The following is a 14,633-nucleotide window of genomic DNA, read 5'->3' on the forward strand; positions in this document are numbered from 1 at the left end:
TGCAGGGCAAGGCAGGTTCAGATAGTCCTTGCTGAAATCAACCAGGCCTGCATCCGAGAATCGAACCGTGCATCGATGAACTCTACTTGGACAAAGCATTAGTGCTGCTGAAGCAATATCTTGGCATGCATTAGTTATGCTGGGTGGTTTGACATTGCCTTCCAGCAGTCAGGACAGGAATTTCGATTTTGTTCAGGGCATCTGCAATAACTCACCTACTCTTGAAAGACATGGTGGGATCCTCGATGGCCAATTAATGCTGGAAGACATCACTTAATAGCCATTCGAGGGACGGTACACGATGCCTCGCCCTGCCTGTGAAACACTAAGGTGACAGTTTATAGCTGCTTCTAAATTCAAACTCAAGCTGGAGAACTGCATACCTCGACGTTATCCTGCTTATGGTGCCCTTCACCTCGACATCTGTTCAGATTAGTCACCTTTGCTTATTTTACAAAATTATGCAAAGCAATAAAAATTGTTTTGTTTTTGCATCTAAAAGCAATTGCCTCAATTTTCAGGAAAAAAATAAGCCATTTCAAGTATTTTTGTTGGTTATTGAATGTTATCAGGGAATTATTCGCAAAGTTTTATTTTTGCCAATGATATATTGAGAAAAACCTACCTATGGGATTACATAGTTGCCCCAACATACCATTCCATACAGAGCTACAAGCTTCTTGTTGTACTTCTGAAAACATGAGCAGACCAAGATGAGTTATCCATTCTACGTTGGTTGATTACACCCTCGGTTAATGTATCAGATATTGGAAGGTTATCTAATTGAATGGGGTATGCCAACCACTCCCAATCTAATGTAGCCGATCCAAGGACAAATCTTCCACATTGCTCAAACTCCATGAAATGTCAGTTCGAGTGCCATTCCAATCAAGGGGGGGGGGGGGTCTTGTCAGAGAGTTTAGTTCAAGCATGTCAATCTACTCAAAGACAAAAGAATAGTTTGTACATGGATCAATTTTTTTCACATTTCCAAAACGATTTCAGTGCTCAATTCATGCACAAATTTCATCCTGCCATTTTTGATGCAAAGAATCCAGGCCATTATAAAAAGGGTGGGGGGATTGAAAACTAAAGGAACACCTTTAGTCTGAAACAATGGTACCTATTATTATATGGGATCATGTGAATGGTTTAAACAGAACAGGTCAGATGTGAGATTATTTATATAATATATATATATATATATATATATCTTACTATAATTCACCGTCTCCCCATCTGTTCCCAGGTATCGCAAAAATGGCTGAACCGATCACAACCATTTTTTGGGTGTGTAATCCTGGGACCCCTTGGAGAAAAATAGGCATAAATACAACATGACCCCCCTTGTATATCCAAACTGTTTCCCCATTTTCAGGTCACTCACCTGCATTTGATTTTATTTACATTTTCATTTATGGATGTTGTCCGACAATTGTGTTTTTTTTTCCCAGGTGAATCTGCTTCGATGTCCATCGGCACACAGAATTTCAGCTTTCTAAATCACCCAGAAGGTACCGATCTTTAATATTCGTCAGAGTGACCCAGTAGTTGGAAAGCTTTATACATGTATGAAAATAACCACGATAAAATGTTTGTGAAAAATTATTTACTTTCACAAAGTGCAACAAGAGAAGCAGCACAGCTTGCAACTCAATTGTGGATCAAACCAGAATGGTTTTTTTTTTTGGACCTCGATATAATTTACTAAGAAATATAAACATTCAAAAAGGCATTTTTAAACCTCAGTGGATAATACATTTTATATACACAGACCATATCCCCCCTTCACCGACCAATGGTGAAAGCTTTGCAAGAAAAAAAAAAATAGCAATTTAAATATCAATACTGAAAAACTACAACTTGAGTGAAACCAATCATGGACATGTGCAAACACCACTTAAAATGGCACCCTCTTGTGGGAGGAGGACAATTGCATCAAAATAAACAATCGGCACCTTGAATGCTTATAAACTACACAAACAGTTCGTTACATAATGGAACAAAGGTGAACTGGACTCATGGTGTCACAACGATGCCAGCATCTTGTGCCAGGCAATAAAAAAGGCCTCGTTTCTTCATCAGTTTACGAGGAGAGTCAAACTCCACAATCCTCCCTTGATCCAACACCATGATTCTGGGGTGGACAACACTTGGCACTGTCATGTTGGCTGTTGTGGCATCAGATAACATTCAAATCATGGTTGCACAGAGGTGAGTACAAGTCTTGAAAACACAAACAGATTTGAAATTTCCAAACTTACCTTTTATCAATTTCAGTGAAACAGTGAAGTGTGGGGGTTGGGGTATTATGTTTTGACCAATGGTGTTTTAACTAGAAAAGCTTCTAATTTGAAGAATCTCAACCATGCAAGTATCCATTAAATCAAAACCCCAACAAAATTTCAGTTTTGGCCACAAATGATCTTTTTGGGGGGAATTTCCGATAAACAAGGCATTAGAACAAATACTAGCTTATTATTTTAAAATGAAACTCAAGAAATGCACACCTTATTGCACCCCTGAAGTTTGCACACTCCATTCAATGATCAATCTCATGTTGGTACTGATGAAGGAAATATCTGCCATATTCAATGTCTGGAACTTCATGCAAAATCTGACAGTAACAAGATTCTGGTCAAGATGGGGGTGGGGGGGGGGCGTCTAACCTCTCCCCCATCCACATACTAGTGAGCAACAAGGAGATTGGGACCATACTCTGTGCAGAGCATTGGTGCTGGTTAAGCAGTCTCCTTGGCTATCGAGCACAAACCTGGACGTGTCGCCACTCCGACAGTTTCCCAGCATGCTGGCACTCATTTTGCTGATCTCAGAAGGATGACAAGCCGAGTTAACCCCACCTGGTATTAATTCAACAGCTGAGCGGGATTTAAACTTCAGACCCTAGGATCCAAAGCCCACCACCGGAACCATGAAGCAAACACCAGGCATAAAAATATTTCAAAGACGTATGGGGCCAGATATGTTCTTGTGGATCAGACATTACAGGGGGATGATGCCCTTCTAATTCTCAGTTTTCTATTCGAGTTCAATGCACTCTGAGTGCCCTTCATAACATCGTTACAAACACAAGTTTCCTGTTTGGAATGATTTTCAATTGTTGGACTACCAGGCAGTATGTAATATATATAAAAATATAATATTATATACAAAGTCAAAAGTTTTAGAACACCCCCATTTTTCCAGTTTTTACTGAAATTTGAGAAGTTTTATGTTTCAATGTACTCTGAAATTAAAGCAGAGAACAAATAAACTATTGCAGATTAAAAAAAAAATAATAACAAATAAAATATCATGGAATAGTTTTGTTGAACAAAATTTAATCTAAATTTTTGACTCAAAGTAGCCACCTTTTGCAGATATAACAGCTGAAACATACTCGTGGTATTCTTTCTACAATGGAAATCAAATATTGTTCGGAAAGTTCTTCCCAACACTTGCACTTGTAGGTTGCTTTGCTTTCACCCTTCTGTCCAGTTCATCCCAAACCAGCTCGATGGGGTTTAAGTCTGGAGACTGTGCTGGCCATTCCATGACTTGAAGCCTACCGTCTTGTTCTTTTCTTCTAAGGTAGTTCTGACATAACCTGGAGGTATGTTTTGGGTCCTTATCTTGCTGTAGGATGAACCCCTGACCAACTTGGCATAAACCAGAGGGTATTGCATGGTGCTGCAAAATGCTGTGGTCGCCTTTTTGGTTCAGGGTGCCAGTCACTCTGTGCAAGTCACCGACTCTGGATCCTACAAAAGAGCCCCAGATCATCACACTTCCTCCTCCATGTTTGACAGTTGGTGTCACACAGTGAGGAACCATCCTTTCGCCGACTCGACGGCATACAAAAACCCTGCATGATGAACCAAAGATTTCAAATTTTGATTCATCGGTCCATAAGACCTTCTTCCAGTTTTCAGTAGTCCACTGGCGGTGCTTCATGGCCCAGGCAAGCCTCTCTTAGTTCGCCATCTCAGCAATGGCTTTCTTTCTGCCACTCGACCTGTCCAACCTGCAGCTCGAAGTCTTCTCTTCACAGTTGAAACTGAGACTTCCTTCGACCAGTGTTAAGCTGTGCTTGAAGCTGCTGTCCTGTGAGCCGCCGATCACGCAAGCTGTTGACCCTCAGAAAGTCTTCTGATTGCGTTGTGGATTTGGGGCTGCCAGACCTCTTCCTGTCAGAGTTTCCTCCAGTTTCCAAGTGCCTTTTGATGGTGTAGGAAACTGTACTCACTGATGCCTTGGCTTACTTCGAAATTTCTCTAAAGAAAAGACCTACACTTTTAAAGAGTTAAAATGGTCTGTCTGTTTTCCTTTGTTAATTGTCTTTTTCTCACCATGATAGCAATATACTACTTCCTGCAGTGCAATATTGTCCAAATAATGCTTCAGTGGTAGCAACAGTCTGTTCCAACACTGCTTTTATACAGACAGAGGGTTTGTAACTAATCAAAAGTTGGGACACCTGTAGGAATTGTTTGCATCAACTTTCAAGGCTTAATTTACTTCCATTGCTGCAGAACAGCTGCAGTTACTAACCCATTACTTGTTATCTGAAAAGGGCCTTTTTGAACAACTCTGAACTTCACATTATTTTTCAGTTTTTGGTAACCTAAACGTTTTTTTTTTTTTAACCTCTGGCAGTTTACCGCTTAGCTTTGTACCATTTCAGGTTATTCACTGGACTTCAAACTGCTTAAATTTCAGTAAAAACTGAAAAACGGGGGTGTTCTAAAACTTTTGACCAAATGCATGTATATACAAAATAAGGATTTCAAGCGAGTTGTATTAATCCTATTCAAATCCATATTTTCTATCCTCAACTCACCTATTCCACGTTTCAAGGCGATCGAGTCTCCCCCTAATTATCTTGTGATTGTGTTCCTATATCCAGCTCCATCCCCCTCCCCACCCCAAAATAGTCTACTTCACCCTCAGTGTCTTTTCCCCCTTCCCAAAGTATGTTCTGTTGACCTCTTCCACAATACTAATACATCTATATAAAAACAGGTAATGTATTCGTCCAACTGATGAACACTCCACAATCAAATATGTATCCGATAATGGAAAAAAACAGAGATGAGCTGAAAGTTGAGGGGACAGAAGAATTGGTCACCGAGAGTAGTCGAGCACGGTGTGCAGGCGGTGAGCAACAGTGATGACCGTGCTGGTCACAAACTCCCTGCGGATCGTTTCTTGGATGAGCCGGTCGGTTTCCAGGTCCACAGCAGCCGTTGCCTCGTCCAAAACCAGTATTCTACTCCTCCGCAACAACGCCCGTGCAAAGCAAAGAAGCTGTTTCTGTCCCACACTGCAAGCACCATTCCATTAGCTCCAAACCAATTTATCATTTTTGTACACCAATCTCAGGTTTACAGTTGTGCCTTTGCACAAAACATGCAGGTCAGTAGACTATGTGCTTTTACACAAATTACAAGGAGACATTGTAATTGACAAATGGGATTTTAATGTGGGTTCAGATGAGAATGCCAAACAGACCAACCCAAATAATTCCAATGCTTCATGGTGCCTGGAATCTCCTCCATCTCAGACTACAGTACCTGAGATTGTCACCCCCTTCAGAGATAGGGTGATCAAGCCCTCCAGGCATCTCTTGCACTTGCTGGTGCAGATGCGCCAGCTCCAGTGCATGCCACAACTCAACACTGGAGTGTTGGCCTCGTGGGTCCAAGTTTAGTCGCAAAGAACCAGAGAAGAGCACTGGCTCCTGTTTACATAAAAAAACGACATCATTAAAATTGGTTTTAACCAAATAATTAAAAAAAAAAAAAAAAACACATTTCCCTTTAATCCTCAGACGGGATGTTTGCATGGCTAATTACTCTGGTGGAGCCTTGCTTTGCTGCATAACTGGAAATATATAAATATATATGTACATTATATTTCACATTTATACAGAGGTACATTTACAAAGTGTTATTTACTCCCTGATGTACAGAGGAAGTGAAATTAGGCAATGGTTCAACTTTTTATCATTATGAACTGGATGAACAAGTGAGCAAAAACTATGTTCCTATACTTGCTGAACAAGTGGTAAGGTGTGCAGGTAACCTGTGGGATGATTGTGAGCTGGTTGCGGAGATCATGTAGTCCAATGGATGAAATGTCAATGCCATCAATCAAGATTCTTCCTTCAGCAGCCTCCAACACACGAAACAGTCCATTTATCAAAGACGACTTCCCAGAACCTGAACGGCCAACCACACCCACCTGCAATCCATGCACCACATCCTCAAATTAAACATTTTATAAACATGAAAATAATTGTGGGTGGGGTTGGGGGGGGGATATTTGTTCAATCATAACAGAAGAGCGACATCAAATTTAACTTGTTCAGGCAGCAAAAGCAAATCTAATTTATAAATGTCACTGGTATGGAAAGCAATCAATCCAATCAGATACATTTACCCATGGACAACTCATTCTATGGTTGGTAAAAGGACAACCCATGGCCACTTGCTGCAACCACATCTGTGCAAGCAGACATGGATGTTCAACGATGTGATCATGACATTAAAGTCCAGTGGGTCAGTTTTAGATATTTTGGGGGTTACAGAGTACATTTTACCTTCTCCGCTGGGTGCATGCTGCAGGTGATGTCCTCAAGAACCAGCTCGAGGTCTGGTTGGTACCGCAGTGAATAGTTCTCAAAAACGATGTTCCCATACTGAGGCCATTCAGGAGGTGGCCGTTGTTCAAGCACCCATTGGGCCTACAAAAAAACAAAAAAAAAGTTTATTACAACATTAAATAATCCTCAAGTTCAAAAGCCGATGCAGTTCACTTGGTTTCCTCAAGTATCAGTCCCTGGGTCATCCCAACACGCTCAGACAATAGGTAGCGATAAACCTCTCCCATAAATTTGTCCCTTGGGAATGCAAAAATCAAGAACCTACTTCAGTTTCAGCATGACTGTACTCATCCACACGTTCCACAGCGATGACGTTTGTCTCCAGCTCTGAAGTTTGTCGCACCAGCCAGTTTAACGTCTGCGTCACCTGCACAACGACAATCGGTCTACAACTCAATCCATACCCTTCGTCTATCCAATTTGATTTATTTTTATTTTTATAAGACTCAGATGATCCTGAAGTTTTACATGACCACTGTGATAATAAATAAATAAATAAAATCCCCAACGCACGGCAACAGACCATTTTAGTCACCAACTTATCGTTATAAAACGCTAGGTGCCTCTTTCCACCGTACGTTGAGGGCATATGTTATGGAGACTCCAACGACGCCAGCAAGCAGTTGTCCCCGAGATAAAACTGCAAACAGCGCTGCAAAGAACACGACCAACGTACCCACCAGATCCAGCCGTATTGCCAGCCACCTGCCAAAGTCATGCACCCACAATTACCATGAAACACCTTTTCAATTCACCTGTAGACGATGTAAATACATGTTCTCAAAAAATTAAAAAAAAAAAAAGGGGAAACTAGCCCACTTCAGCTTCACACCACACCTGTTTGAGATTATCCACATGTAAATGCTCAGCATGTTTTCATTTAAAATGTCAAAATTCTGTTGAAGGAACCGGTGTGAATGGCCAGAGGCCCGGATGACTGGCAACCCGGAGAGAGTCTCCCCAAAGTGAGAGTAGATTGGTGAACGGGAAACGGAGTCCAACCGTCGCAGCTGCCGCAAGGAAGCCACGTAGACACGCTGGGGGGTGATCGATAATAAATCCAATGTGAAAACATTTCCAAACCGTGCATGTGTATCTGGAATCAAAGTTCGATTACACCTTTTTATCTGTATCGTCAATGCTTGTGGAAGAGCTTGTGCACTGAATAGATCAGGGTGCGATCGGCCAAAAGGAATAGCCGAGAGAATAAAAGCAGCTTCTCGGAAAGGAAGGGAAAAAAATATATATATATAAATAAATAAATAAAGGAAGATTTTATTTATTTTTCACATTTCAAACAAAAGTCAGTTTAAATAATATAGACTTTTAGAATTAGGTTTATATTTCTTGAAAGTCAGTTAATATTGTGGATGCAATCACCTGCACAAAGTGGTAGAAAACGCCAAGGGGCAACACGACGACACTGAACAGTGGTGTGGCTAAAGTCACAGCGAACACCGTCACAACCACACTGAATAAGCAGACGAGCCACAGACGGACCGCAGTGGGGATGGCTTCATCAATTATATCTATATCCTGAAAAAAAAGAGAAAAAAGATTAAAACAAAAACAAACATTTAAAAACCCACAAGGATAAGGGTTGGCTGTGGAAATCACGGGGCAGGATGATGCAGAGACAACGCAACTGCTTGTACAAACACACGTTTGAGAATCGGTTGGCGATGCGGCCAGCAGGGGTCGTGTCGAAAAACAACAAAGGCAATCGCATCACGTTGTGTAGCAGCCGATCGTGCAGGGTCGCAGCGGCTCGGATGCCAGCACAACCCAGCAACATGGCACTCAACAGCACCAAAATACCTGCAAGCAGAATTGAAACAACCTCACAGGATGCTCAGATTTAGAAAACAATTTTTGGACCACCATTTGGTGTAAAATTTAAATCAAATCGTTGACGTAAAAGCTTCAAGTATGGGGAAAATGTTTTTTTTTTTTTTTTGCTGCACAAAGGTACAACAGGCCCTTTGACAACTCCCAGCCCATTTCATGTACATGCAGTTGCTTTGGCAGCACCTTGTGCCAGGCCCAAAGCTGCATAAACTCCGAGGAGGAGACCAACGTCGATGTGACCCGACACATCGTGGGTCCATTCACTGAGCCACATCCTTTGGCCCAGCACGACCATGTTTTGGCCGAGCATGCAGACGGTAGTCAGAAGCGTCAGTGCATATCCCATTGCTTGGATATAATTCCTGTACACACTCCACTTCACCTGCAAAAAAAAAAACAGTGCATGATCCAACCACCACACAGGAAATATTATACACGTGGTAATAACCATTAATGTACAATATTTAACTTGGTAATAATCTTCAGGCTCACAGGTTCAGTGCATTGAATAATTTGTCTTTTTTGGGAGGGGGGGAGGGAGGGTAGTGAAGTACACGACACTATTTTAATCCAGTCATGATCCCAAGTTTCCACCCCAACTCCCCCTCCCTCCCAGTTCCACAAACTACCTGTCCAACTTCAACAAATTCCCTCTGGATCAGCGTCCCTCCGATTGAAGAGTCAAGAGCCTCTTCATGTGAACATTCCTTTCCTGACCAGCTGTACGAGCCACTCAGGTTGCTCAACCTAAATTCCAAGAACCAGGATGAAAGCAAATTCAGGAAAACAAATTTGGTGCAGGTGTGAGCATCGCACGGTCGCAATTCTGGTTGGGGCTCACCTACGACCTTGCAGATGTGCACTCATGGACCCTCCATTGTCAGGACATACAGGCACCCGAGTTTTAAACAACGATCCTGCAATGTCATCGAACAAAGTTCAGAATAACAGGTTAACAATCACAAAAAAAAAACAAAAAAAAAAAAACACAAGTTTTGGGGAATTAGCTTCCAATGTAAAAACCACAAAAGCTTTTGGTGCACAAGTGAGAATTTGCCTTGAACAGGTTGCAACTCCACAAGGTGAATGCCAACGGTGGAAATTCAAAAGCCAATTGTGCAGTTCTTCGTTTTGGACTAAAGTTTGCTCAGATTGTTCTTACCGAAACAATTGAAGCTCTTAACATTACTGCTGGCCTCTGGGCTGCAGCAGGCCCGGAGGAGGTCTTTATCCTTCAGGAGGAGTTGCTCATATGTTCCGACATCTGAAAGCCGCCCATCTTTCAACACTGCAACTTGGTTAGCAAGTGGCAGAAAGCTGACGTCGTGGGTCACAACCACACGAGTCTTGTTGAGGCCAAAAGGTGTTAACGTACAAGGGGAGGGAGAGGGGGAGAGAGAGAAAATTGACAAGTAAATATGGTTTCCAATTAAAACAAGTGATTTAAACAAAAATAAAATTACCTTCATGGATAGCAATCTTGGATCAGGTAACAATGAACTTGGATACAAATTGTACAATAGAGGAGACAACTCAAACACCTTATGAAGCACAATTACCCCACATACTAATACATTAAGGGATAAAGCAAAGGAAAGGACCATTTACGACTACAGTGAAGTCAATGGAATCACAAGTCCCCACACTTCCGACCGAAAGTAAAGTTAAAAAAGACAGCATAATGTTCCACCAGGAATTTGTCAATATCAAATGTTGAGCCAATTCCTCCCACATCCCTGTTTTGACCGCACCCCTGGGTCTTGAAACAGGGTTCAAATTTCAAATCCCTCCCCCCCCCAAAATACGGTTAAATATTTAATGAGTCTCTCAACAATGTTTATTGCAGAAAGTTTCATTTTAAAATGTCCACAATTGCATTTTTTTTTTGGTGGGGGGAGGGGAGGGGGGAATTTGATGTCTCAACCCTGCCCCAAACAAACTGCTCTTGCACCTTCTGGCCATGTGGTACAAACTACAAAGTTTGGAGGATTTCCATGGAACCATTTGGCAGATGACAAACAGGAGCAGATTACAATGTGCTCCATTTTTGTGCGTGTCCAATGTGCTTTTTGTGGAAAGCCCAGTGCCAAATCCCTGCTACAGGTGTGTAGTTGTGATGTACAGGAGCTTGCACCTCCTGGGTGTCGCTTGAGGGTACAAATCCTTTCGACCGGGGCCTCCATGGATTCATGGACCGTGGCAAGCCGGTGCATGGTGCAGTGCCCCCCCCCCCAACCGCTGACATGCTGGGGTCTCTGGAGTCAGGTTGCTTAGAAATGCAGCCGAAAGTGGGTGGTAAACTCCATCCAAGTTTAAATATGTGCACAAGGCTGATAGCTAACAAGTACCATGAGGGAAAGATCAAAAGAACCCTGAAGAGTTAGAGTTCGAAAAACCATTGCGAGGTAAATGGGTGGGATCCACAGGGTCCGCCCAAAGAAGTCAGCCATGGTGTTGACCACCCGTTGTGGGTGTCACGGTACCTGCCCCAACGTTGCATCACCCCTAACCTTCACTGTGATGAATCACTGATAGGTGTGATGCATGCGCTTCAATGATCCTTGGCAACGTGCGGTCAAGCCTTGCCCTGCGGGGGACATGGTTGCCGCCTGGTAATTTCTCCAAACGCACTTGGGTTTTGACGGAAAGCTTGGAAATTTGTCGAGGTGGGGCTGATGACCACTCCACACTTGCATCGGAGGACCTGGCAAGAGCATTCACTCACCCCGCTGACCAAGAGAAACGGGATGGAAATAGAAGTCCGACTCCACGCTACACACCAGCATGGCTTGTGAAAACAAGCTTGTTGATGGCAGATGCAGCATGAAGCACTGTTGCATACAAAGGATGCCTGGCTAAGTGCCCTCGGCATGCTCGGACGAGGGTGTGATCATCATGCAAGGAGCCGTTGGGATACGTGGACAGCCGTGTTGTGGTGTTCAACCATCTGGAAGAGCCCTCCCACAGCAATCTTCATTCCGCAAAACCCATAAAAGCAAAAAATAAAAATAAAAATAAAAATAAAATAAAATCCACTCCGTGGGAGTACTTCCTGTGCTGCTGACCTTCGCAGGGTAGCTCACGAGATGGCGGGATTGGAACAAAGCCTTCAGGGCCCCAATTCCTTGATTGGAGCAGATTGTGGCAGGGTGGTGCCGAGGTGTCATCCACTAGACAGCAGTCCTTTGGGTGGGTGCCTGGAATGCCAATCCATCAAAGATCCATCTGAGCTATAGCATTTGAACATCTGTATTGCAGACCAGATAGTGGCAAGATCATGGTGGGTGGTTAATGGTTATACTTATTGTCTCTTCACTTTGATGGTTACCATTACCAAGGAGTTGCTGAAGCTGTGTCCAATAAGCCGACTCCCAGGATAATCGAGGTCACACACTGGTCAACGAGCATGAGACAGGATAAGTCACTTCTTGGGTGTCGTTTCCCTGCGTGTCTGTATATGCTCTGACTGAGGCGAGTGATCTCACTGTGGAGGCATTTTATGACGAGTGATCACTTGAGTCCTATTGATCAGTGCTCCAGGTGAGATACTCTTCCAGCTTTGGGGGATTTCAATGCATCAACTAGCACTGATAGGGATGGTTATGAGACATGTTGGTTCCCTTGGGTCTGGAAGTGTGAACCAGAATCACACCAAGTTCCTTGACTTTGCAAGCAGTCATGGACTTCAGATGGCTGGTTCATTGTTTGTGCCCACAGGCTCATCGCTGGACTTTGTATTCCAATGCTAGTGGTGCGGCAAAGGAGATCGACCATGTGCTCGGTGGTCATTTTTTTTTTTTTTTTTGTATACCTTGGTCGAGGCTCGTATGAGAGCTAACACAACTCACAGCAAGGAGGCATGAGACAAGAGGGGCGGGAGTGGAAGGGACAAAAGTGGGGAACAGACACATTAGGTGAACTGTGGAAAGGAGAGGGATGGGGATGGGACGGGGAACATGGCGAAGAGAAGATGGACATTTCAGGGACTTTCAGGAAGGAAAGCAGGAGAAATGAAGGAAGTGGGCTTGGGTGGATTATCGGGGGTAGAAAAGATCGAGGATTTGGATGGGGGAAGATAGGAGGTGGTGGTGAACAGCTGTTTTGAAAGCCTGGAGGGAAGAATGGGAAAGAATAGAGTGAGGAAGTTTATTCCAAAGGCGGGAAAAAAGAGGAATGAAAGAGTGAAGATGAGCAGTGATTCGTGATTTTGGTAGTTTTACCAGAAGGGGGTTGTTGGCGGACCTTGAGCGCCCTGTGGAAATGTGGTGGGGACAAATCGCAGAGAGAGCAGGGGGGGGGGGGGCAAGGCTGGAGAGGAGTCGGTAGAAGACAGAAAGACTACCGACCAACCTGCGGTGATTGAGTGAGAGGTCCAAAGACTCAGCTTCATTGCGGGAGATGCCGATGATCTTAAATGCCCTGGTTTCGACAGCGTGAAGTCGAGAAAGGTGGGAGGCAGGAGCACCAGCCCAGAGGGGAGAGCAGTACTCCATCAGGCTACGGACAAAAGCTTTGTAAGTGGTCAGGAGCTCAAGAGGGCCGCGGAAGGACTGAGCACGACGGAGGATTCCCAGTCGGCGACTGGCTTTTGAGGCGAGGTTGGAAATGTGACTTTCCCAGGAAAGGTCATGGCAGATAGTGAGACCTAGAAGCTTGAAAGAAAAGACTTCTTCCAGAGGATTGTTGAGAAAGTGGATGGGGGGGTTTTGTAAACGGTCCTTTCGAAGAGACATAGTGAGAGTGTGAGATTTGTCTGTATTGAAAGACATGTTCCACGTGTTGGACCAGTTTGTGATTTTATCCAGATCTGCAGTGAGCGAAGAAGCTGCTGCTTGCCGGTCTGAGGGATGACAGATGGTACGGCAGAGGGTGGAGTCGTCGGCAAAGAGAAATAGAGGATTTTCCAGAGAGTCCGAGAGATCATTGATGAAAACCAGAAAAAGAACAGGGCCCAGAACGCTACCTTGAGGAACTCCAGCCTGCACAGGAAGAGGGGATGAAAGAACTCCATTTAGGGCCACACGTTGACTGCGACAGGAGAGGAAGTCTGCGAGCCACGAGTGGAGATGGCCTTGAATACCATGGGAATTGAATACCATACGTTCTGGATCATTGTAGGATGATCCAGAACTGCAGAGTCTACGGAAGTGCCGAGTTCTTAAATACTGACCATAGGTTTGTGGTAGCATCTCTGAAGTTGCAGCTTGCATCTGGGACAATGGTACCATCCCAGCCGAGGCTGGATGTTGGCAAGCTCAGGGATGAGAGGGTAGTCAAGGAGTTTGCCAACAGGCTGAATGAGGATTTGGGAGTCTGGGTGCTTTGGGGAATCCCGAGTTGTGGAGTGCCTTTAAGACTACCATTCTTGATGTTGCCGGTGGATGTCCTGTAACCCACTGTCAGGCGAAGAATAATTTTGTCTCAAGGGACACTGGATACTATTGACCAGAGTTGCAGGGCCAGTCTTAATGGCAGAATTGAAGCTTAAAACTGTACATGCACCGAGGGTGGACAAGGAGACCAATGTGAGGAATCTGAGTGGGGTAGATCATCATCCGTGTTCAAGTGATTCTCATCCTGCTTACAGAATTCGCGCATTGTGTTCCACCAAGCTCATCCCTCGGTGTTCTGCAGTTAGAGCAGAGGGTGGTGGGCTCTTGACAGAGGAGTCCAAAGTGAAGGCCTGCTGGGGCCGATTTCTTTGAGTGGTTGTACCAGGTTGACCCACCTTCGGTTGAATTAAATGTCAGGGGTGTTACTATCCCTATTGCTGACTCTCCAATCAACTTTGATCCTCCTTAGTTTGGGGAAACGGGTTGCGGAGAAACAGGGTAAAGCTCCTGGGATCTGTGGCATCCACACTGAACCTCAAGGCTGGTGGAAATGCTGTATTCATTTTGTTGCATGCAGTTCTGTGCTCTGCATGGAACATAGGCATCATCCTAACTGACTGGAAGAGGGCCATCAATGATCTGACTCGAAAATCCTCCATCTCTTTGCTGAATCCTCCACCCTCTGCCATCTCTGATTGGCAAGCAGCAGCCTCACTCTGCAGATCTGGATTAAAAAAAAATAAACAAATCAATCACAAGCTGGTTCAACATGTGGAACACCTTTCAAC

At 44.0% G+C, this 14,633-nt stretch overlaps 1 protein-coding gene across 5 annotated transcripts in view; it reads right to left on the reverse strand.

Annotated features, from left to right (window-relative positions):
- Positions 1 to 1,510: 1,510 nt before the first annotated feature.
- The window catches only part of LOC147013751 (ATP-binding cassette sub-family C member 2-like), a 35,358-nt gene continuing 22,235 nt past the window's right edge, over positions 1,511 to 14,633 (reverse strand). For all 5 annotated transcript variants that reach the window (XM_085850931.1, XM_085850935.1, XM_085850933.1 and 2 more), the window contains exons 20-33: positions 9,675 to 9,858; positions 9,354 to 9,429; positions 9,142 to 9,259; positions 8,696 to 8,894; positions 8,328 to 8,482; positions 8,045 to 8,200; positions 7,502 to 7,701; positions 7,243 to 7,369; positions 6,930 to 7,031; positions 6,602 to 6,745; positions 6,085 to 6,243; positions 5,574 to 5,740; positions 5,129 to 5,323; positions 1,511 to 2,137 (exon numbers count right to left, since the gene is read on the reverse strand). In XM_085850931.1, coding sequence (XP_085707057.1) covers positions 2,020 to 2,137; positions 5,129 to 5,323; positions 5,574 to 5,740; positions 6,085 to 6,243; positions 6,602 to 6,745; positions 6,930 to 7,031; positions 7,243 to 7,369; positions 7,502 to 7,701; positions 8,045 to 8,200; positions 8,328 to 8,482; positions 8,696 to 8,894; positions 9,142 to 9,259; positions 9,354 to 9,429; positions 9,675 to 9,858 — 2,100 coding nt within the window. In that variant the 3' untranslated portion in view covers positions 1,511 to 2,019. The remainder of the gene's footprint in view (positions 2,138 to 5,128; positions 5,324 to 5,573; positions 5,741 to 6,084; positions 6,244 to 6,601; positions 6,746 to 6,929; positions 7,032 to 7,242; positions 7,370 to 7,501; positions 7,702 to 8,044; positions 8,201 to 8,327; positions 8,483 to 8,695; positions 8,895 to 9,141; positions 9,260 to 9,353; positions 9,430 to 9,674; positions 9,859 to 14,633) is intronic.

This window comes from Eptatretus burgeri, chromosome 13 (genome assembly GCF_056783735.1).
Source record: "Eptatretus burgeri isolate ZD-2024b chromosome 13, Ebu_testis_v1, whole genome shotgun sequence".
Classification (NCBI taxonomy): Eukaryota; Metazoa; Chordata; class Myxini; order Myxiniformes; family Myxinidae; genus Eptatretus; species Eptatretus burgeri.